Here is a 23,261-nt window from a genome sequence, read left to right as displayed (position 1 = left end):
TTTACTCCTACATCAATTAAAATTTAATGCCTATATCTATCACACTCATCCATTGTACTTAAACAAATCTATTATTTCTGTTGTATCTTTTAAAGCATACCAATTTTATTTTCTCACTATGTGTAAATCAATTAAAAAAAAACAAAATAAAGCACTAGGACAAAGGAAAAAAATCAAATTGCCTATAATAGCTCCTGACAAATGAGATCTAATCAAGAAGAATGCTATTTATTTTGTAACTTCATAAATGCATGCCAAATTACCCCTGCCTAATTTCTCATTTAAAAACCAATTAACAAACTATTTTCTGAATAAATAACTTTTTCATGGAAGTTTTTACTTCCTGGTTTCGAAGGGTATAAATCACAGGATTCATCAATGGAAATATTACCGTGTGGAAGAAAGAAACTACTTTGTCAGCAGACAAGGCTGTGAACGGACGTGTATAGATAAAAATTGCAGGTCCAAACATGAGAAATATGATTATAACATGAGTGGTACATGTGGATATAGCTTTGTTCTTTCCTTCAGAAGCTGACCTGTGAACATGGCATAAAATAACTGCATAGGAAGTTAGAAGCCCAAGGAAGCACACAAGGGTAAGCAGGCCACTATTGAAGATCATTAGGAGTTCAACTACAAAGGTATCTGTACAGGCTAGCTTGATGACCTGTGGGACATCACAGAAGAAGTTATCCAGATGGTTTGGCCCACAGAAGGGCAAGCGAAGGATGAGGACAACCTGAATAAGGGAGTGAACAAAGCCTCCAAGCCACGGAGCCAACAACATCACATAGCAAGCTCTAGGACTCATGACAGTGGAATAGTGTAAAGGCCTGCAGATGGCAATGTAGCGGTCAAAGGCCATCACGACCAGAAGTAAAAATTCTCCTCCTCCAAGGAAATGCAAGAAAAATAGCTGAGTGATGCAGGATGTATAGGAGATTGTCTTCTTCTCGGAGAAGATGTCCACCAACATCCTGGGAGTCACAATGAAAGAATAGGAGGCATCCAGGAAGGCCAAATTTCCCAGAAATAAATAAAGTGGGGCATTGAGTCCAGGGTCTGATATGATGGTGAGGATGATGAAGACATTTCCAGGCAAGATGATGATGTAGAAAATTAAGCTCAGAGCAAAGACCAAGAGCTGGATGTCATATGACTGGGTCAGTCCTATGAGGATGAATTCTGTGACAACTGTCCTGTTTTCTGTCTCCATCACCAGTCACTATAGAACATAACAAATCAAACATTTATTTCCATCTCTTCCATCTAGAGCATTGATATTCTCCTTCTAGAAGCTTAGTTAGACACAAGCAAATTATCCCATCACTTTCCACATCTAAACTGTCTCCTCTGTACTTTAGCATCTGCATTTCATTACTACCAAACATTCTACTCTTTTAGCCACACCTTCCTGACAGCTTTTCTCCCGAACTTCTGTTTGATTCTCATGTGAGGAAAAAGATGTCATTGTCCTGGGTTTATTTTTCCTTGCCCTGAGGTATTTTTTTTTAAAGAAAACAACCTACTTCCATATATTAAAGTCTTCATGTATATATTGTACAAGAGGATAGACGAAGATTGATAGTAAAGAGGAGTGATATACACATTCAATGTCTTAGCTATAATTAATTGTACATTTATTTATCAAAACTATTGAACTATATTACCAGTTGAAATTTGGTTTTTAGTCATCAATTATGCCTTAAGAATGCTGGCCTAATTACACACACACACACACACACACACACACACACACACACACACACACAATAAAACAACAGCAACAACAACAACAAAAACATTTCCTGAAGACATTTTTCCTTACAGAAAATGTAGCCATTAATCATATGTGAATACAGGTGCTTTGGGGCAGTTAGCGAAGAGAAAACCGATAATTTTCTACATATAATCTCCCTGTGAGGATTGTGCTCTGTATCAGGATGAGTGTGAAAATTTACTGTTATCATAACTGTAGCAATTTCATGACATGTATATTTTTATCCAAGTCTTTGAAGGCCTGTCTTTTAGTTTTATGGTTTTTATGTCACCATTCTGGGTTGTTGACTATAAAATGTACAAAGAAAACTTTAAGATATTTGTGTTTACCAGAAATAGGTTGTGAGTAAGATGAAATTTGAATAACCAAAGGCTCAGATATTACATTAAAATAATTCAGTCTGATAGAGAATGATGTTTTACACAGTTGCTTACAAAATGCACTTTTTAAAAAATAATATCTTTGAGAATAGAGTTGAAGGCAAGAGGGCTTCATTAGCTACAACTGAAAAGAAAGACAGAGTGAAATAGAAAAGAAGGAGTAAAAGAACAAATCTCTCAAATTAAAAATCAGTTCAATTATGTATAATTATACCTCTATTAAATATCAAAGATCTTCTCTATCTCTATGTCTCTCATTCATCTCTACTCTAACCTTATATTGATAGATTTAATAATGACACTAATTTCCATATTTTGTTAAACTAAGAATTACAGAAAAAGCACATTAGATCAGACACACATACACACACACACACACACACACACACACACGTGTGTATATTTGTTTACTATAAAAAATAAATATATAGATACATACACATCGTATCCTAAGCAAAACAAAGCTCAAAATGTGTGCAGTAGATGATCATATAACCATGTGCTCATTGGCAGCACTAACTGAACTTGATATTATTATTATTATTATTAACACTAAAATAAAGACATGTAGTTTGAAGGGAGATGTGGAAGGCACTAAGGGGGAGTCAAAGATGTACTAGTAGATGGATATGCTCATTAACCTTTGTATAAATGTACAAATGCACAAGGTATTCTAAGTTCTAAGAAGTAAATAGGTGTGATACATATTTTCTTTTCCTTAATTTTAGACTGAAATTGTTGAGTTTGTTTACTGAATGAGTCTAAGATTACAAAATCAAAACTTAAATGGATTTAACATCAGCCTGGTGTCAAATCCCAAATTCAGTGTTTCTCGGTATTACTTGCCAAAGAGGAACCTCTTTTCCCAGCTGTGTGGGAAACTATGTCAGTTTGTCTTACTCAAAATCAGGATTTTCTCCTTAAATCTCAGCATAACATTTCTGTATTGATGAATGGTTATTTTCTCCCACTTGTTTCAGTTGGTAGTTATAAATTTATGGCTAGAAGTAGACATCAAAATGATTTGTATTTTAATAAGCACTATGCAATCCTAATAAAACAACTCTAAATATCAGAAGAAAGAAGTGTGTTATTGAGAATGCACCTTAATTTGGCATTAATTTATCATTCTATTTTTGCTATATTTCTTTGCATTCAACAGTAAGTATAAAACATGAGGAACTGTATTTTTGTATTCCTTAGTTTTATTCTTTATCAATATGAAGAATAGTAAGAACATTTACCTCTCTAACTAGCCATCAATACTCGCACACAGCAAACATCGCCTTCTTCTAATGAAATAGGCAATACCTGACTGTTCCAACTTTATTCTTATTTTTTCTTCTAAGAGAGGGGCCTTTTACAGTTTGACATACACAATTTGTGATGCAATGAAAAATGGGCCTTGGGAATTTGAAGGCTAAGTAAACTGTAGGGAATTTCTGTAGGAATTGTCAAAATGCCAACAGGTTATGGACAAAGAATGAAACTAGGGGTTTATTACACAGAGATGTCCAAATAAATGTCAGTCAAGATTTACAAGGTAAGCAGTTGGTTCTAAAACAAATATTCTATCACTGGCAGATTAGAGACCCTTGAACTGGAACTAACTTGAATGCTCTTCTCTCTGAGGACAACCTTCCATGCCACTAGGAAGCACTATGCAAGCTTCCAAAGGAGGGACGCAGCCACAAGTCCTACCCAGCTATAATGCCTATGAGCCACAGCAATGTCCAGTATGCTGTAGTGGCATGCATACCTTGGTGGTAACAAATAAACCTCTAACTAGACTTAAGACTCACTCAACAAGAGGGAAATTATGTCTGGTGCTGGAAGTCTACCTAACTAATCAGTGCTCGTGAATGCATGGTCATTGGAGGAGAATTTACAGCTATTCACTTACTAAAGCAGTACAGTCCCTAACAATGATGTGTAAACATTTGTCCTTGATCTCACAGATGAGTGTAGTCTCCCTCCTCATCAAGAAAACGTCTCTTTGCAACAGAAGGAGACCACTACAGAAAATTACAACCAATTCAAATGCAGATCTGTGGAGCTCATCCTCATTGATACCTCTATAAAACACCCCTACGTGTGTGGCTCAGGGGACATTTCAAAAGAGGACTTAGAAAGTTTGTAAGAACTCAAGAATCAGGGGGTTTGCTGTGAGATTGTGTAACCCAGTAATATCAGAAGCTAGAGCCATAATGTCTCACCACCATGGCTGCCCAAAGGTGACCTCAAAAGGATGACAGTGACCATGACATAGTAGACAAAGAAAAGCCCATGAGGTCTCCATCTTGCAAAAAGTACTGCAGGTAACTGAGAAAATCTGGGTGTGGGAGAAGTGGTCTTTCCCAAAGAAGAAACACCAATTGTCCAATAACAAATGGTCAGTCCTGAAAACACACATACCAGTAAAATTATGACAGAACAGGGTATATTAAGGAAATATATGTATATGCACATATATGTATGCAATAACATGCATATAGAAAAGAGTCACCAAATTTGAAAGAGAGCCTGGAGGGATATATGGGAGAGTTTGGAGGAAGGAAGAGGGAGGAAGAAACGTTGTAATTATATTATAATATCAAAAATAAAAGGAAAAAATCACTTTCTGTGTAACTGTTGGGGGCTATTACAAAAACCACAACCAATATACAGAGTTGTGGAGCCCAGCCAAATAAAAACATCTACAGTACAACTCCTATGTCTAAAGCTCTGGAATAATTTCACAAGAGGGGGCAAAAGTATTCTAAAAACCAGAGTCACAGAAAGTTTGTTGTGTGAGATTGTGTCTCCTAGAAATTTCAGAAGCTACACACATATATATCTCACCAATATGATTGCCTAAACATTACTGACCAAGAACAATAATAATAAACATGCCAATGTGGACACAGGAAAGCACACAAGGCCTCAACCCTACACAAAGAACTACAGGCAACTAAAGAATGTGAGTAGGAAAAACAGCCTTCCCTAGAAAAGAGCACACCAATTGATTATGTAATGCCAGATAGTCATCCATGAAATCATTCGTACAAGTAATAGTATACAGACTGAGCAGGTTGTACGTATGTATGTAGGAAGAGATAACAGTTAATTAAAAGGCTACACATTTGAAAGAGATCAAGGACAGATATATGGAAGGGTTTGTATGGAGGAATAGGAAATGGAGGAAAAAGAAATTGTTGCTTCAACAAGAAAGGATATTGTATAGTAATATAGATTGTATGTTCCTGGGCAGTTGGTTTTTCTTTTGTGGGTTCTTAGGCTTGTTGATGCAAAAACTTAAAAGTGGACTTAGGAGGAATATTTTGTTTTTATAAAATAGTTGGTTTTGAAATTATAATTACATCAATTTTTCCCTTTACTTCCTCCAACTCCTACAAGTCCCTTCTTCTTGCTGTCTCTCATGGTTTCTTTTTATTTGACATTACACACACACACACACACACACACACACACACACACACAATACTAAATATATAAATATAATCTGCACCATCTGTATAATGTTACTTGTATGTATGTAATTTTGAGGGCTGACCAATTGTCCTTGGATAACTAATTATAGGACTGTTCCCTGGTGAACATATTGCTCCTGCTCTCAGCTTTCCTTACTTCTCATTGTCTAGGGTTTCAGCCTTACGAGATTCCCCTATTAGAATGAATATTAAGGACAATTTTGTTAGAGTTTGAAAGAAAAGTAACAAGACATTCAAATAGTAATTCCCAGCAGCTTATCAGAGAAGAGAAACGGGGAAGAGAAAGAAACTCATACTTTCAGTATTAGATGGACAATGGAGACCTGTCGGCACCTACCTAAAGGGAAGGGGTCATCGGAGAAAACAGTGATGTATCCCAGAGTAACAAGGTAAACTTGTTTAGGATTGTGGTTAGGTATCCGAAACAAAATTGAAAGAGTGAAAGAGTAAAAAGAAAAAGTTATATTTTCTGAGTTAAAACTCAGGAAAAAAGGCACAGGACAAGTAGGAAATGCAGGAAGGGAGGTGTTGTTGGGATGTGTAAATGCACTTCTTACTGAACATAAAAGTATTCTTCCCATATTCTCAGCATTTCTTCTGGTAATTCAGATTTTTCTTAGAATGATCTCCTGCTAAGGTGCTTAATGGGCCCACTTGATAGAATATATGAAATATGTTGAGTCCTATGCCAAAAATTAAAATAATTAAGAGCACTCTTCTGCTTAATGGGGTGAAGATAGAGGTGAAGGAAACAAATAATTTGAGCAATACAAATTTACTGACCAGTTGATTGACAGGCCCAGTTGGGTCAGGCTCTGAAGTGAGGGGGTAATAATACAATAATGTGCAGTGTTCTAACATTTGGAGCAGATAAAAATGATATGTCTTCACCCAGTGCCAGAGTTAGAACTCAGATTCCATTGCATTGACCCATCAGAAGTAGCAGTCATTGAATTGGTCTTTCAAAAGACCTGAAACATTCTCCTTTCAAATAGTAACTTCAAGGTTGGATCCTTAGCCAAATGTAAGGGAGGGATTAATCCTCAAAGACCTTCAAGTCTTCTAATGTCCATTGAGCTGCCTATCTTTCCCCCACTAAAAAGGTCAGACCTAAAATCCTTTAGGAGACAGTCATTGAGGTGGTCTGGCCACTTTTCTCTTCGTTGATAATAGAAGAGTTTAGCATCTTTGTTCTTGCTGACTTTCAGTCCTTGCAGTATGGTCAGAGGACCCAGACAGATTTGGATTGTTGCTGGGCCATCAGGGGATGGATACTATAAAAAGAAGAAATAAAATTAACACAGCAGTTAAGCATGCAAAGTGCAAAATCTATTATTTAGTGCTGGGCTCTGTTGACTCCCCATGGGAGATCTCGATTTGGGGGATTTGGGGATGCGGGGTGGCTGGGGGGTGGGAGGGCTGGGGGGTGGGAGGAGGGAGGAGGGGACATCTGTGGATAGTATGTGGAGTGAGTAGAAAATTTCTTAATAAAGAAAAATGAAAAAAATTAATACCAAAGAAAAGGTTTTATAAAGAGATTTTAAATAGAAGACCTTTAATAAATGTGTACAACACTCTTGGCACCTTGATTTTATCTGACATTACATATTTTTGAATTGTAAACCCATAATACAATTTGTGCTGTTCAAAGCCACTAAGCTTGCAGGATGGAGAGAGAGAAAGAGAGAGAGAGAGAGAGAGAGAGAGAGAGAGAGAGAGAGGGAATGTGTTGTGTGTGTGTGTGTGTGTGTAAGCAATAGGAAGATAATATAGAAGTTTGAAATTTATAACTCAAGATTTCCATTTATATAACCAAGGCATTTAGAAAGTGCATGGAAAGAAAGAAGAAAATGAAATAAAAACACCAATTTGAGTCTTAAAAAAATAATTTCAAGTTGAATTTCAGTTTTCAGTAAAAAATCAGATGTACTACCCAATAGGAGGGTTCCACAGAAACACACACAAATAAGTTTCCTCCTTTTGTTGATTTAGATACTACAGAAATGTCTAAACAAAAAGGCCAAACATCAGTAAACTAACAAAACAAAAATTCATAAACCAAAATACATTTGCTATAGTACCAAAATCAGATAAAGGTATAAGAAGATGAAGAATATGTGAGGAAGAAGGAGGAGAGAGAGGAGGAGCAGGAGGAGAAGGAGAGGGAGGAGGAGCAGGAGGAGAGGGAGGAGAGAGGGAGAAGAGAGAAGAGGAGAAGGAGAAGGAGGAGGAGTAAAAGGAGAAGGAGGAGGAAGAGGAGGAGGAGAAGAAGAAAAAGAAGAAGAAGAAGAAGAAGAAGAAGAAGAAGAAGAAGAAGAAGAAGAAGAAGAAGAAGAAGAAGAAAACAACTACCATAAGCCAGTATATCTTATGAGCATAGATATAAAATACTTACAAAATACTTTCAAGCTGAATACAGGTATTATCAAGAAGATCGTACACCGAAATCAACTTGACTTTTTCCCAGAGATGTAAAGATGATTCAAAATACATGAGTAAATAAATATAATAAAGCATATAAGTGGACTTAAAGAGAAAAACTACATGATCATCTTTATAGATGCACAAAATACCTTTTATACAGAATTGTTTTAACAATCTTTGGGTTTTGTTGATTGTTTCCATATGAATTGAAATTGGGGTTGTTGTTGTTTCATATTTCTGTAAATAATTGTATTGGAATTCTGATGGGAATTGCACCGAATCTGTAGATTGCTTTTGGTAGGATGGACCTTTTCACAATATCCATCCTACTGACCCATGCATCTGGGACATCTTTCCATCTTTTTGTGTCCTCTTCAACGTATTTATTCAATCTTATAAAGTTCTTATTATACAAGTCTTTCACTTGCTTGAAGTTATCACAGTATATTTTTTTCCTTTTTAGCTATTATGAAAGTTACTGTTTCCCCCAATTTCTTTCACAGTATATTTGGCATTTGTATATAGGGAGACTACTCCACTACTGGAAATGGGTTACATATTTTTATTGAGTCATTGGATTAAGGGGTCCAATAGAACCCCCTCCAAATGACACTTTCACAGTATCCTCAAAAATAATAAAATGACTTAGGATAACACTAATCAAAATTCCAAAAGCAATTCTTCACAGAAATTTTAAAAATCAATTTTAAAATAAACTTTAATATAAAAACATGTGGGAATAAAAATAATCAAAAATAATCATCTTTCATTTCATATGGAAGTACACATATACTCACAGAGAGGGAGGAGAGAGAGAGAGAGAGAGAGAGAGAGAGAGAGAGACAGAGAGACAGAGAGACAGAGAGACAGAGAGACAGAAATACTGAAGAATAAAAGAATTTCTGGAAGTATAATCATTCCTGATTTTAAGCTGTACTACAGAGCTATAGTGATGAAAACAGCATGACATAGCATGAAAATTGACACACTGTAGGCAGACTTTTCTGACCCACCAGCTACTCCCCCAAATAACCACACAGAGACTTAATATTAAATATAAATATTTGGTCAATAGCTTAGGCTTGCCTCCAGCCAGCTCTTACAACTTAAATTTACCCATTTCTATTAATCTATGTGCTGTCCCAAGGTTTGTTTACCTTATCTATGACCTTCCCATGTTACTTCTTCCATAATGCTTTCATGTTGCTTCCATGTTCCATGTTGTTTCTGGCTCAAGACTCTGAGACGCTGCCCTTCTTCCCAGCATTCCTCTGCCCTGAAAAATCCTGCCTAGTATCGGCAAGTCAACTCTTTATTAACTCAACCACAGTGACATATATTCACACAGTGTAAAGGAATATTCCGCAGCACACTGATCAATGGGGATTGTGATACAGGTTGTATGAACTGGGGACCATTGTTCTCTGCATTTGACCAGTTGTAGATTTCTATGCTGGTCTCCTATTGGGTGCAAGTGAAGAGCACTTCTTTAATGAATAGTGATACCTACATAAGGAAATTGTGTTGATTTGGGAAAATGGCAATAATAGGCTCTTCTCTGGGGTTCAAGGATTCACCAGCCATAGATAGTTTGCTAGGTTTTACTATAAGGCATGAATTCCCTTCTACTGAGCAGGCCTTAGTCCAATTAGTTAGCTATTAGTTATCCCCAACACATAGCTGCCATGACTCTACCCTTGGGGATTTCTTTCTATGTTGATTATTGTGGTTCTTAGACTTTGTAGCTGAGTGAGACAATTGATTGCATCTTTCCCTTTACAACTTTCATAGCAACTTCCTGTACTATGAGAGATACTTTTCAGGGAAGATGATTCTAGGCCAGTTCTTTCCTGATTCCTCTAAGTCTTGTGTCCAAAGTATGTGCTGTCTTCAGCAACAGGGTCTTCTAGGACCAAGCAAGGGCAATTGTAATAGCTTGTATTATTTTCTATGTCTCTAACTCTGCTGACCAAAAATTAAAGGAAGGTTTCTCACACCTGACACAAGGGCTTTCATTGGATAGTCTACGACTCTTACAGGAGGCTACAGTGAGGAAATATTATGAACAGAAGTGGCATAGCTTCATTCAAACTGTGTGTGTGAGTGTAGATACATGTATGCATTTTAAGAGAACATAAAATGTTTCTCTATGACTTTTGCAAATAACCTGAGTATTATTAATCATTTCTCCTTCCCTTCCATTCTGTATTTGACTTCTGTCTTAGTTAAGGTTTTTATTGCTGTGAAGAGACACCGTGACTACAGTAACTCTTATAAAGGAAAAACATTTAGTTGGGGTGGCTTACATTTTCAGAGGTTTAGTCCATTTATCATCGTGGTGCAACATGGTGGTGTGCAGGCAGACATGATGCTGGAGAAGTAACTGAGAATCCTACATCTTGTCTTTCAAGCAACAGGAAATGGTCTGAGTCACATATGAGACCTCAAAGCTCACCTCCACAATGATACACTTCCTCCAACAAGACCACACCTGCTCAAACAAGGCCACACCTCCTAATAGTGCCACTCCATTTGGGGGCCATTTTTTTTCAAACTACCACAACCCCCTTTCTCATTCCCAGTTAATCTCCCTCCCATTTTCCTCAATTTATCTTTCATAGTACCTGCATCCAATTACCCTCCTCTCTGGAGCTCCCTCTCCCCTGTCTTGGACTCTTTTTACTTTCCTGGTTTCTATGGTTACCCCAGTTTATATGTTCACATCTTAAGATTCAGAGCTAGAATTCACAAATAAGAAATATCATGTGGCGTTTGTCTTTCTGTGTCTGGATTGCCTCACACATCATAACATTTCCTAATTCAATACAGAGTGCAAATTTCACTTTTCATGATATCTGAATTGTATTTCATTGTGTACATGTACTACATATTCAGTATGCATTCATCTGTCAAAGCACATTAGATAGTTTCCATTTCCTAACTATTGTGAATAAAGCAGTGATTGACATGGCTGGAGAAATAAGTTCTGTGAACTAAGATGTCAAGTCCTTTGAGCATATGTCAAGGAGTGATATAAGTGGAATAGCTGGTAGATGTTTCTTTTGGCTTTTTGAGAATTCTCTACATTGATTTTAAGAATGAATGCATACTTTGTACTTACACTAGAAGGAAATGAGGATTTCCCTTTCCCCATACCTCATTGCCACTTTTTGGTTTCTTAATTTTTTTATATTTTTATTTTTGAAATTGTGTTTTAACTAGAATATTTTTCCCTTTCCATTTATCCCTTCAAGCCCTCCCATATGCACCTTCCTAATCTCCTTTAAACCCATGGCATCTTTTTTACATCAGTTGAAAATAAATGAATATATGGATTTGTATATTATATTTTTATTTGTATATTATATTTTTATTTGTATATTATTCTTAAATTAATCTTTTCAGTCTGTATAATGTCACTGATATGTACGTTTTCAAGGCTGACCTAGTTTAGCACCAAACAACCAATTGATACTCCCTTCCCAGAGAAATACTACCTCTCCCATTCCAAGCTTCCTTAGGTTGCCTCTCATTCTTTCTGTAGAGTTGAGGCCTCTAGGACTTTTCTCCATATCTTTTGGCATGTTCACTGGAGTCCTCCTTGTTGAGCTCAGGTTTGGACAATCATGCTGGTGAGACTTTATGTTTGTAGCTTCTGATGTGACTAGCGGACACAATCTCACAGCAAACTCTGTCAGCCTCTGGCTCTTACAATCTTTCTACTTCCTCTTCCACAGTGTTCTGTGAGTCTTAGTTTAACCTGAGTGTTTTGTAGATGTATCCATCAGGCTAGGGCTCCACAACTGCATTGTGACTGGTTGTGATTTCCTGTAGTGTTCCCCTTCTTTTTCTAAGAGAGGTTTCCTTGATGAAGGATAAAAAACCACATTTATCTGTGGGTATAGGACAGATGTTTACAGATTTTTGTTAGGTATTATCCTGATTTAGGAAATTAAGTGGTTGTAGATTCTCCTCCAGTAACCATGACTTCACTAGCACTGATTAGTATGCTCAGTTTCCAGTACCAGGTGTGGTTTCCCTCTGTGGTTGAGCAGGTCTTAAGTTCTATGAGAGAGCTCTTTGTTACCACCAATGTTTGTGTGCTGTTACTGCACCCTAAGATTATTGCACCCTGCCGGTCATTGCTGTGGTGCACAGGCATCATAGACTCAGCACAGACTGCTGGTTGGTTTCCTCCTTTGGAGGCTTACATAATAACTTCTGGTACCAGGAATACTATCCTCAGGGAGGGGGCGTTTATGTCATTTCCAGCTCAAGGGCCTTTGGACCCTGTTTCTGAAGTGCATGGTGTCCTCTATGATAGGGACTTATTTTCCACCACTGGGTGGAGGGGGTAGTAACCAAGGGCAACAAGAGGCTGTATATTTTGGAAGACTCTTGGACAGCCCTGGCCAACAACTTCTAAAAGCACTTCTTGTGTCCGGTATGGGAATTTTGCTTATATTGTCTTTGGCTCTTGTAGGGAACAGCCTCAGCCCAGATGATAAAAGTTTATTAAAAAGCATATATGTATATTTATACACTAAATTACATGCATTGTTTTTATACCTTGGTAAATAGTTAATATTATGATTTCTTGCAGCTCTTTTAGTAATACATTTTGTTATTTTAATTAACTTCCTTCCTTCTATATTTGTCTTCCTCCCTCCCTCCTCATGCTCATAGATAGCACAAAGGAAACCAGAAATGTTAAACTTGCAGGCTTTCTCTTCAATGGAAAAGATTTACACCTGTGTTCCACCCAGAAATCTGGGATTGGATGTAGCCAATAATCTAGTGAATGTTTGCTATCTGTAGAACCAGACCTCACCTGAATCCCCAAGACTATTATATTATCCCAGACTCCTGAGCATTGTTTCCTAGTCCATAGGACCCATTCTTATGAAAGAAATCCCATGTATTTTTCAAAAGAATTGACTGTTACACTTATTCCAGACCCTTTCTCACTAGACCTTTAACCTGAACATGGTACTGGATAATCAGTTAGGGGTGGGGCGTCTCCTCTGGGGAAGACTATTTCCCCCACTCTTAGCGTTCCTTAGTTGGCTGTAGTTCTTGTTCCAGGCCTGGGGCCTCATGATAACATGTCTATTTCTTTTTGCCTCTACACCTATAATCCGACTCAACCATAAGCATCTCTAGCAGTGAGGTACAAATTGTGACCCATGAGAATATGCTAAACTCATAAAAAACCTTTTTGAATTTTCTAATTCATATAGCAAAAGTTTGAAGAATATGTATGGGAATGGATTTTGAAAGTGTGGCAAAATGGGGAAAGGATCATAAAACTAGATTAAGCTGCATGTATTGATATGAATCAATTAATCGATAATGGAATTTAAGTTAAATGTTCCAGCTCAGTTTTTAAAATTTGATTAATTGTCTAAAAATAGTAATGAAAAGACGCCCTGCTGAAAATAAGCTGGAGATGCCTGATAACTCATGATCTAATATTAATGGAAAGAATCAAAGGCCTGGAGAAACTAGAATGCGAGAACAGATTTGCCATGTGAAATTCAATATCCACAATGGGAGTATCTAGAAGACAAGCCCTTCGCTGATGCTCTAAGAAATGCATCTGTGGAAGGGTCCCAGCTACCTAGTGATCTCCGTCATTATTTTTCTTCATATGTCAGAATTCAAAATAGGAGCCATGAATGCTAAACTGGATCATTTAAATGCAGTGTTTCTAAATAGACCACAGAGTAGCAAGGGCTAAGTGGCAACATTAAACCACTGGAGGCTAGATGTGTATACTTATCATAATGGACATCACAGGCAAGGAAAATGCACAACTGTCTGACTTCTAGAGACCTTTATCCTTTAATCATAGTGTTGCCAGAAGTGGAATGAATTGGAAACCTTTTAAGTACTTTTTCAATCCTTATAAGAAGTCCACTGGATACCCAAACTCATCCCATGATTATTTCCTTGGTCCTGGAAGCCTAATAAGTATAGGATAGATATATAGATATATATATATATACTCAGAAGATAGAATAGTCCCATAATGCTCCCTTGACCTGTAGAATAGGGGCTATTGTGGTTTAAAGGCCAAATGAAAGGCATTATAGATACTTCTACCAGAGAAAACAATTAACAATTAATAAAGACCTGCTGAGGTGTTTACTAAGTGTGGCTGGAATACAGAATGGGTACTATAGAACTATAGAAAATGAACCAGCAATAAAACCACATGACTAGTTATAGAAACAAGATTAAAATCAATATGAGTGTTTCTGCCTATTTAGTTAAGAATATGCATGTGTGCATGCGTGTGTGAGTGTGTGTGTGTGTGTGTGTGTGTGTGTGTGTGTATGTGTGTAAAACATACTTGCTATGACCTGACCTCTGGTAAAACTGAAGTCAGCCTGACCCTCAGGCTTGTACAATACTTACAGAAATTTTTGCTAACCTACGTTGTTCTGCCTGTGTAACCACAAGGCTTTCTGCTCCCCAAACAAACAGAAGCACCATGGTAACACAACTGTGCCCTATTAATAAAAATTCATATCCGCCCAAGCTTGCTAGCAGTCATCACAGCTATGTCGACAGGGTTTTCCAAACTTACAGTTTTTACCTTTATAAACCCCTTGCTCACTCAGCTTGGGCCTTTCTTTTTAGAATGGTAGTCACAGGAGTGTGGGCCCAAGGCCAGGTCTGTATGGCCCAATAAAAACTTCAAATTCATAAGTAGCTAGTCCTGTTCTCCTTCTCTTCGGTGAGAACAGGCTGACTACCAACAATATTAAGCAGATATTCGTGTTTCCTTCTTTCTATTTATTTACCATGTAACATAACATTGATTAAGATAGTATCTGTAGTTAAATATTGTTAAATCTATATTATCATAGTTAAGTTCATGGGATATTAAAAGACCACTTATTCCTCAAAAGACTTTGCCTTCTATTATTGGACAATACTGGGGAGGTGGTTATGACCACTTTACTGTCTTCATTTGGAAATTTAGCATGGCATAAGGAGATATAGTGGAGTGACAAGTTGACAAGCTAGGTATCCTACAGCCTCCACTTGAAACAACTTCAGTTTGCCTGAGAAAGATACTTCATTTAAGGGATACCCAGAACACATTGGCCTGTAGGAGATTGTCTTCATTATCATTGATATAAGAAGGCCTAGACTACTGTGGGACCCCATCCCTAGACAGGGGGTCCTGGGCTGTGTAGGAAGTCCGTGATCCATGCTCCCACTGACTTTAAAGGACAAGGAAGCTTCCTTTGCAGAGGTACCAATGACTGCAGACTCGCAGTTGAGAAAGAGGGACATAAAAGGCTTCTGTCACAATCCCTAACTCCACTCCACTTCACCCTGCCCCCCAGAAAGTAACAGCCTATACAGAAGGCCATCAAAAGGAACTGCTACAAATTGTGATAAGGATGCTTGGGTGTAGCTCTCCACAGTTGATGGCTTCTGGCAGGAGTAAGGGGTAGGAAAGGACTCAGTTTTCTTTCTTTCTTTTTTTTATGTTCTCTCATATGTTACACCCTGACTGCAGTTTCCCTGTAATTTCCACTCCTCCTGTATTTCCCTTCTAAAAAAAAAAAAAAAAAAAAAAACAGGTCTCCCAGGAACATCAACCAAACATGCACATCAAGTTACAATAAGACTAGGTACCTTCCCTCATATTAAGGCTGGACAAGGCAACCCAGTAGGAGGAGAGGAGTCCGAAAAGCAGGCAACAGAGTAAGAGACAACCACTGCTCCCCCTGTTAAGAGTCCCACAAGAAGAGCAAGCTACAGAACTAAAACATATATGCAGAGGGCCTACGTCAGACCCATCCAGGCTCCCTGATTGTCAGTTCAGTCTCTGTGAGCCCCTATGATCCCTGTTTAGTTGATTCTGTGGGTTTTCTTGTGGTGTCCTTGACCCTCTGGCTCCTACACCCTTCCTCTCCCTCTTCCACAGGATTCCCTGAGTTCTGCCTAATGTTTGACTTTGGGTCTCTGTTTCTGCTCCTGTAAGTGGCTAGATGAAGCCTCTCTGATGGCCACAGTGCGAGGCTCCAGGCTACAAGTATAGCAGAGAATCAGTAGGAATCAGTTCTTTGACATTTTTTTTGTCAGTCATATTTGGTTCTACCCTAGGTCTCTTGGCTATGCAGTTTCTAGTTCCTGGCCCTCCAGACAATATCAGGCATGAAACCTTCTGGTGGCGTAGGTCTCAGGCTGGACCAGTCATTAGTTGGCCATTCCCACAAGTTCTGTGCCACATTTACCCCAGCACATCTTTCAGGCAGAACAAATTGTAGGTCAAAGGTTTTATGGCTGTGTTGGGTCCCAATCCCTCCACTGGAAGCCTTGTCTGGTTACAGGAGATGGCCAGTTCAGGCTCTGTGTGCCCCATTACTAGGAGTCTTCACTAGGGTCATGCTCATAGATTCCTGGGAGTTTCCATTGCACTGGGTTTTTACCTTGTCCCCGAAATGCCCACCAATTACACTTGTCTCTCCCGATACTCTCTCCCTCTATTCCCCACTCACCTGATCCTCCTGTTCCTATCCTCAAGGGGCTGGTCACTGGGAATTTGGCTATACTCCATTGAGTATATGTGCAACACAACACAAATGGAATTTTTTCTTCATTTAGTTGGGGGGGGATAAGGGTTAGGAGGCAGAACTGGGAGGTCTAGATGAGTGTGATCAGGGTACATTATGTGAAATTGCCAAATAATCAATAAATATATTTGTTGGAAAAAAGAACTCCAAATATGGATATCTGAGTGAAACAGCAAGCAGTGTTCCTTCCCAGATTTCAGCTTCAAGTTCTTGCTTGAGTTCCTGCCCTGACTTCTCTCAGTGAGGGAATGTAACATGGAAGTATAAACCAAATAAATCCTTTCTTCCTTTAAACTGTTTTGGGTCAGTGTTTTAATTATAGCAACCCAAATCTAACTAGACTAGAAGGTTGATCTTGATTTCCTGGTTGGATCTGGGAAGGTCTGTCAGAGCATTTCCTAGAAGGATTAACTGGGGTGGGAAGATCCTCCCTGAAATTGGCTCACACCATTCTCCAGCGACCCAACTATTCAGAGTCCACGGGGAAGGCAGTGCTGCCTGCTTCCCTGACTTGGTTTCTAGCAGGCGTGTGGCGCGTATCCCAGGGTTGTTGTTGTTGTTGTTGTTGTTGTTGTTGTTGTTGTTGCTGTGCTGCTGCTGCTGCCATCCTTTCATGCCATTAAAACCCAGTTTCTTGGCTTTCTAATCTGGACTGAAAGACCAGCAGCTCTCTATGAACCTACAGAGCATTTGGTGCCAAACTAGGAATACTAAGGCATCGAGCCTCATGGACTGAGCCCTTTCATATTCTCAACTGCTCTCATATGCCATCAACCATTATTAAACTAGCCAGCTGATATAGCACAAGTCAATCAAATAATTCCCCCTTTTGTGATATGCAGTTATTCTATTTGTTCTGTTTCTCTAGAGAACCCATACTAGTAGGTAGTTCGGCTTAAAAGAAGGAACAAAGTACCAACTTACATTCATGTATAAAAATATCATAATGAAAGTCAATGGTTGGTATAATAAGTACCAACAAAAATTGAAAGGAAAGTCTTATTTACACCCATATGGTTCAGGAGTCCTTTTTTTCTCTTACATCTTATTACTGGGTGATTTATAAAGAAATGCTTTATTTCCACTCTGAAAATGAATCTTTTGGTGACCTCTACTGGTTGCAAATGTATCATTATGTGAGCCTTGGTCTTTATCACCTATACATTTTCACCCCTATTTCTTCTTTCCAACCTTGAAAAACAGAACATATATTCACAGAAAAATTTTCTATATAGCAATTTCTCTTCATTCATCACTCTGAACTCAAAATTTCATTTTAGTTTTAGACTGTCAATATTCTGTATGATGTATGGGTTTAATTTTGACCATGTCTAAAGATGTTTATCCAACATATGTATCTGTTTTTAGTGAAATGTTCAGGATGTAAATGAAATTAAATACTATAATTCTGGTTTCATGGCATTTTATTTCACTTTGCCATCCCTATCTAGACTTTTGTCATATGTTATTAGTTTAATATTGTTTCATTTAGGGTTCTCTAGAGGAACAGAAATGATAGAATGAATTAAAAGTGGGTTTAGTAGCCAGGCAGTGGTGGCGCACACATTTAATCCCAGCCCTCGGGAGGCAGAGGCAGGCGGATCTCTGTGAGTTCGAGGCCAGCCTGGGCTACAGAGTGAGTTCCAGGACAGGCTCCAAAGCTACATCGAGAAAGCCTGTCTCAAAAAAAAAAAAAAAGTGGGTTTATTGGAGTGGCTTATGGCTGTATGAGAGTAATTCAACAACAGATATCTCCCAGTGGAAAAGCCAATGTTTTGTTTTGTTTTGGTTGGGTTTTTTTGGGGGGAGGGGGGTTGTTTTTGCTTTGTTTTGTTTTGTTTTTTTGCTTTTTTCAGTCTATAAGACTAAATGTGTCAGCAGTGCCATTCTGGTGTGCTGGTCTTTAGTCTGTTAGAATCCTGAAGAAATATTTTAATACCAATGAAGGAATGCCTCAGCAACAGGACAGATGAACTTGCCAGTTCAAGAGAGAGCAGGGAGGTAAGAAACAAAACACTTCCTTCTTTCAAATCCTTTTATGTGGGCTCCCACCAAAATATTTGAGATGGGTCTCCTGACCTCAAATGATCTAATCAAGAAAAGTCCTTCACAGGTGTGCCCAGCTCTTGATTTTTAGTTGATTATCAAGATATAGCCAACATAAACATATCTTAATAAAACTAACATTTTATGAATTATGAAATATTAATACATAATAACAATCTTTCATTCTAGCTTCTTATACTTTACATTATTAGTTGTTTCCTGATAATTTCTTGAAAAGAGTTCTTGGAAACAACTTCCTAGACTTTCATCACACAGTTGGAAACTCTTCAATATTGTTTAAACAAATAATAAAATAAAATAAAGATTTAAGTAAATTAAATAAAAAAATTTTGGTATAAAATCTGAAAGTCACACTTATTTCTGCAAATAGTTTTTTACTTCATACCCCACCTCCCCCATTTACATAGAAATGGTCAATTAGATTACAAAACAAAGCATGGTAGGTCAAATGACCTAGATTTAATAGAGCTGGATGAACTTTATGTTTTATTAAAGAACGCTATGGATCTCTGGGATATGTTTTTCAAAATATTGCCCATGGCATTTTGTGTCATTATTCATACAATCACATATTTTGAGCTTTTTTTTTTTTTTTTTTTTTTAGTAATTATAAGCAGGAGAAATGTAAAATACAGCTGGGGACTTTTATTAGATCTAGTAAAGTCCATCTGGATGCTATTGAGGTTAGCAAAAATTATATGAGATGAATCAAATCAAGGTTGTAAAGTTTCACACAAATCAATCTAATTAAATACAACTTCAGTCTTTGGCTAAGAGGAGTAAGTTGCTAAGTCTATATATTTCTTGTTGTGAAAATAGAACTTCAATAACAGACTCTGAAGGGAAAAACAGAATAACAGAGACAGGAAGAATAAAAAGGGCAAAAAAAAAACCCATAAAGGATAGTTTACCTTAACCAGGAAGAAATGCATAATAATACTTTACATGGGGAAAAGACTTTCGGCAAATTTGGGACTTTGCTGGTGATGGTGCTGGATCACTGAAAGATGGCGCTGTGGCACTGGCTATCCCAGGGTAATGCATGGTGTCGGTAATACCTGTCTCTCCTGCCACTGTTCATTATCTAAGTTGGTTCTCAGTGTTAGCAATATTGGCATTTGGGAACAAGTAATTCAGTGAGACAGGCCACTATGTCATATTCATGTGGTCACACATTTTGAACTTCTAATGAACTTTTTTTCGTGACCGAAAGCAGGAGAAACATGTTTATTTGGAAAATAAACTTAAGGATTTTTGTTAGATCTATTAAAAATCATCTCCACTCACTGAATGGTGGGAATGGAAAATGTTCTACCTACTCTTTATTCTAATTATTTCTTCCATGAGTCAGGCTAGGTCATGAATCAGTAGTTTGACAAAGGTTCCCCCTTTCCTGTCAATATTAACTTTTAGCTTCAGATGATTTTTCTAAGTAAACAATTATCCTGCTACTACTTCTTTGCCTTTACATTACAAGCTTCAATATGTGCAGCAAATATTCTTATAGTGATATTTAAAAACCACAAATAGTGAATGGTCTCTTTTCAAATAATATTATTAATAACTGTAGAAGTTATTAATAACTACACAAGCATAAGTTATAAAGACAAAAACGACTTCTGACCCTATATTAGCTGCTTCTGATTTTAAAGAAAGACAATAAAATGATATGAAATCTGTAAAGATAATTCATTATTTATTATGTACGTATATATCTTTTGTATTTTCACACTTTTAGATTGTTTCAAAACTTATAGAAGCCCACTGCTATATTCATTTCCAGATGATGAGGAATCAACTCAATATTCAGGAATCAGAAATCCACTCTGTCATTGTGTTCCTAGAAGAGAAGTTATGTTGAGCACAGAAAATGGAAGAAGGTCAATGTAAGAAAAAAAAGTTCAAACCAAACAGTCAACGTTATATACCATGGAGATCCTGTGTACTTGCAATACACTGGTTTAGGCATAAATTATCTCCTAAATAAGAAAAGCATCTCTGTAAATAAGTGATCATAATAAATAAATATTATCTCTGGGATTATTTTTCATCATTCATATATTTATACCTACCTTTTATATTCTGAAATATGGTCATTAATTGAGTTCTAAGCATCAGAGAATAAGAAATTAACCCCTACTAAACAATTTACTAGTCCACAGAGTACATCATACCTAAGTAGGTATCATCTATATAAACTACAAAACATGATTTAATGGGAAATAACTGAATTATATTGCAAATTTTAAATATTAATTGTAATGCTCAATTTATTGAATATGACACAGGAAATCAGCAAGCATGGGAAACAAACAGAAGAAAAGAAGGAGAAATATGGTTTGTGTCTAAAGTGTGCAGCTGTTTGTCTACTGATCCCAGTCAGCCTAGAGCCCTTTTCCTTCAGGCCTGGCTTCACTCTGAAGGTTATCATGTAGGCTATAAAACCTGTGAGTTGACTGGAGAATACATTTGAAATAGGAAAAATCTTATAACAAAATACATTGTGTTCTGAATGCATAAATATTGTTTCCATAATTGGTAAAAAAGCTTGAGATTTGTCAGTAATGCTGTTCAGTGCATGCTGCCTGAAGTAGGAGTTGAGGTGGCTTATAGAACAGAATTCTCAATTTCTATCTCATTTGGGAGAGTTGGAAACAAAAGGCAAAACAAAGAATGTTTTCCAGGCTCAGAAAGATACTTTGCTGAAAACTCCTACTGGGCCTAGAATGAAATACAACAGCAATACTTAATTTGGTGGCATGAAATTATGTTCACTTGCTGGCCATTTCTTGAAGGATAATGAACATATCTACAAAGTCATATTTATTTTATTATTTCACAGCATTTTCCTTACAGACCTGCTCTAGAGTAGTTGCTCATGAACAATTAATAAAAATGTGTGTTTTAGGAGACCCTTATTAAATCTAAATTCTGATAATGGTCTTCAGGATGTATATGAAAATTTGTTTCCATTTTAATACATTTGTGTTTTATCTTAAAAGGAAATGTAGGAAACTGATGAGTTTAAAAAATAAGGGACTCAGTGGTTGAGGACATCTGCTGCTCTTACAGAGGACTTTGTTCCCAGAACCTACATACTGGTTTACAATCCTCTATAACTCTAGTTCCAAGGGATCCAAGGCCTTCTTCTGACTTCTGTGGACACTAGACATGCACATGGTGCACATATATAGATGCAAACAAAACATTTATACATTCTAAATAAAAATAAATAAATCTTAGAATTCAAATAAGAAGAAGTGAAAGCAACATTACCACCACTTCCTACTTTCACAGAATGTAAAATGTATCATTTATTTTTCACTTTTCTTTACAAAAAATGTATCTATTCACCAACTTCTTCATGGCTCCCTTTACTTCCTTGTTTCGCAATGTATAGATGATGGGGTTGAGTAAAGGGAATATCACAGTATGAAACACAGATACCACTTTATCTAGAGAAAATGAGTCAAATGGGCGAGCATAAATGTAGATGGATGGTCCAAACATTAGCACTACTATGGTGATGTGGGAATAGCAGGTGGATACAGCCCTGCTGGTGCTCTCACCTGAACTTGAGTGTTTCTTGAGCATGGCCAGAAGGAAGGCATAAGACATTAACAGAGCAATGAAGCACACCACAGAAATCAGACCACTGCTAAAGATCATCACTAACTCCTCAGGGAAAGTGTTGGCACAGGCAATCCGGACAACCTGTGTGATGTCACAAAAATAATTGTCTAATTCATTGGGCCCACAAAACGGGAGTCTAACAATGAGAGCCACCTGTATTATAGAATGAACGAAGCCCCCTGTCCAGGAGAGAGCCACTAAGATACAACAGAGACGTCGGTTCATGATGGTAGCGTAGTGGAGAGGGCGGCAAATGGCAGCGTAACGGTCAAAGGCCATCACCGTGAGCAGGAACATCTCCGAGGCCCCAACAAAGTGCAGAAAGAAGAGCTGAGCAATGCACCCACCAAAGGAAATGATCTTCCTTTCCGCAAAGAAGTCTACCAGCATCTTAGGTGCGGTGATAGAGGAGTACCAAATATCAAGAAAGGCGAGATTAGCCAGCAGGAAATACATAGGAGAACTCAGATGGGGATCAAGCCTGATGGTACAGATAATAAGGATATTCACTGGAAGTATAAATAAATAGAAGGATAAAAATATAACAAACAAGACTAGCTGCACTTCTCGAGTCTGAGATAGACCGGTGAGAACAAACTCTGTCACGGTGGTGTCATTTACCGGCTCCATTTGTTCAAATAATTCTTCATTGTAGCTATGGAAAATCAAAGGAAATGTAAGGACTCCAAATAATATTTAATTAGAATTTTATCACTATTTTCAAAGTTATAATATATTCTTATCATTAAGAGATCGCATTATGGGGGGCTGGAAGATGGCTCAGTGCTCTTGCAGAAAAACCTCAGTTCAGTTCTCACCACCCATACAGCAGCTAATAATAATCTGTAATTTTAGGCCCAGAGTACCCAGCCTTCCTTTCTGGTCT

General features: G+C 37.5%; 2 protein-coding genes and 1 long non-coding RNA gene across 3 annotated transcripts in view; 1 reads left to right on the top strand and 2 right to left on the bottom strand.

Moving 5' to 3' along the window:
* LOC131920071 (uncharacterized) overlaps positions 1-20,768 on the top strand; it is an 84,656-nt gene extending 63,888 nt beyond the window's left edge. The window contains exon 3 of the long non-coding RNA XR_009381490.1: positions 20,526-20,768. This is a non-coding gene — a long non-coding RNA (uncharacterized LOC131920071). The remainder of the gene's footprint in view (positions 1-20,525) is intronic.
* On the bottom strand, positions 293-1,219 carry LOC131920069 (olfactory receptor 4N4C-like). Its single transcript, XM_059274488.1, has one exon. The coding sequence runs from the start codon at positions 1,217-1,219 to the stop codon at positions 293-295; it is 927 nt and encodes a 308-aa protein (XP_059130471.1).
* Positions 20,769-22,063: 1,295 nt separating the features above from the next.
* On the bottom strand, positions 22,064-23,005 carry LOC131920067 (olfactory receptor 734). Its single transcript, XM_059274486.1, has one exon. The coding sequence runs from the start codon at positions 23,003-23,005 to the stop codon at positions 22,064-22,066; it is 942 nt and encodes a 313-aa protein (XP_059130469.1).
* Between the last annotated feature and the right edge of the window lie 256 nt (positions 23,006-23,261).

This window comes from Peromyscus eremicus, chromosome 9, assembly GCF_949786415.1.
Source record: "Peromyscus eremicus chromosome 9, PerEre_H2_v1, whole genome shotgun sequence".
Taxonomy (NCBI): Eukaryota; Metazoa; Chordata; class Mammalia; order Rodentia; family Cricetidae; genus Peromyscus; species Peromyscus eremicus.
The sequence above is the reverse complement of the archived record's forward strand: the minus strand, read 5'-3'. Positions and strand labels throughout refer to the sequence as shown.

Coding starts and splice junctions, on each gene's coding strand:
- LOC131920067 (XM_059274486.1), bottom strand. CDS start 23,005: ATGGAGCCGGTAAATGACACCACCGTGACAGAGTTTGTTCTCACCGGT.
- LOC131920069 (XM_059274488.1), bottom strand. CDS start 1,219: ATGGAGACAGAAAACAGGACAGTTGTCACAGAATTCATCCTCATAGGA.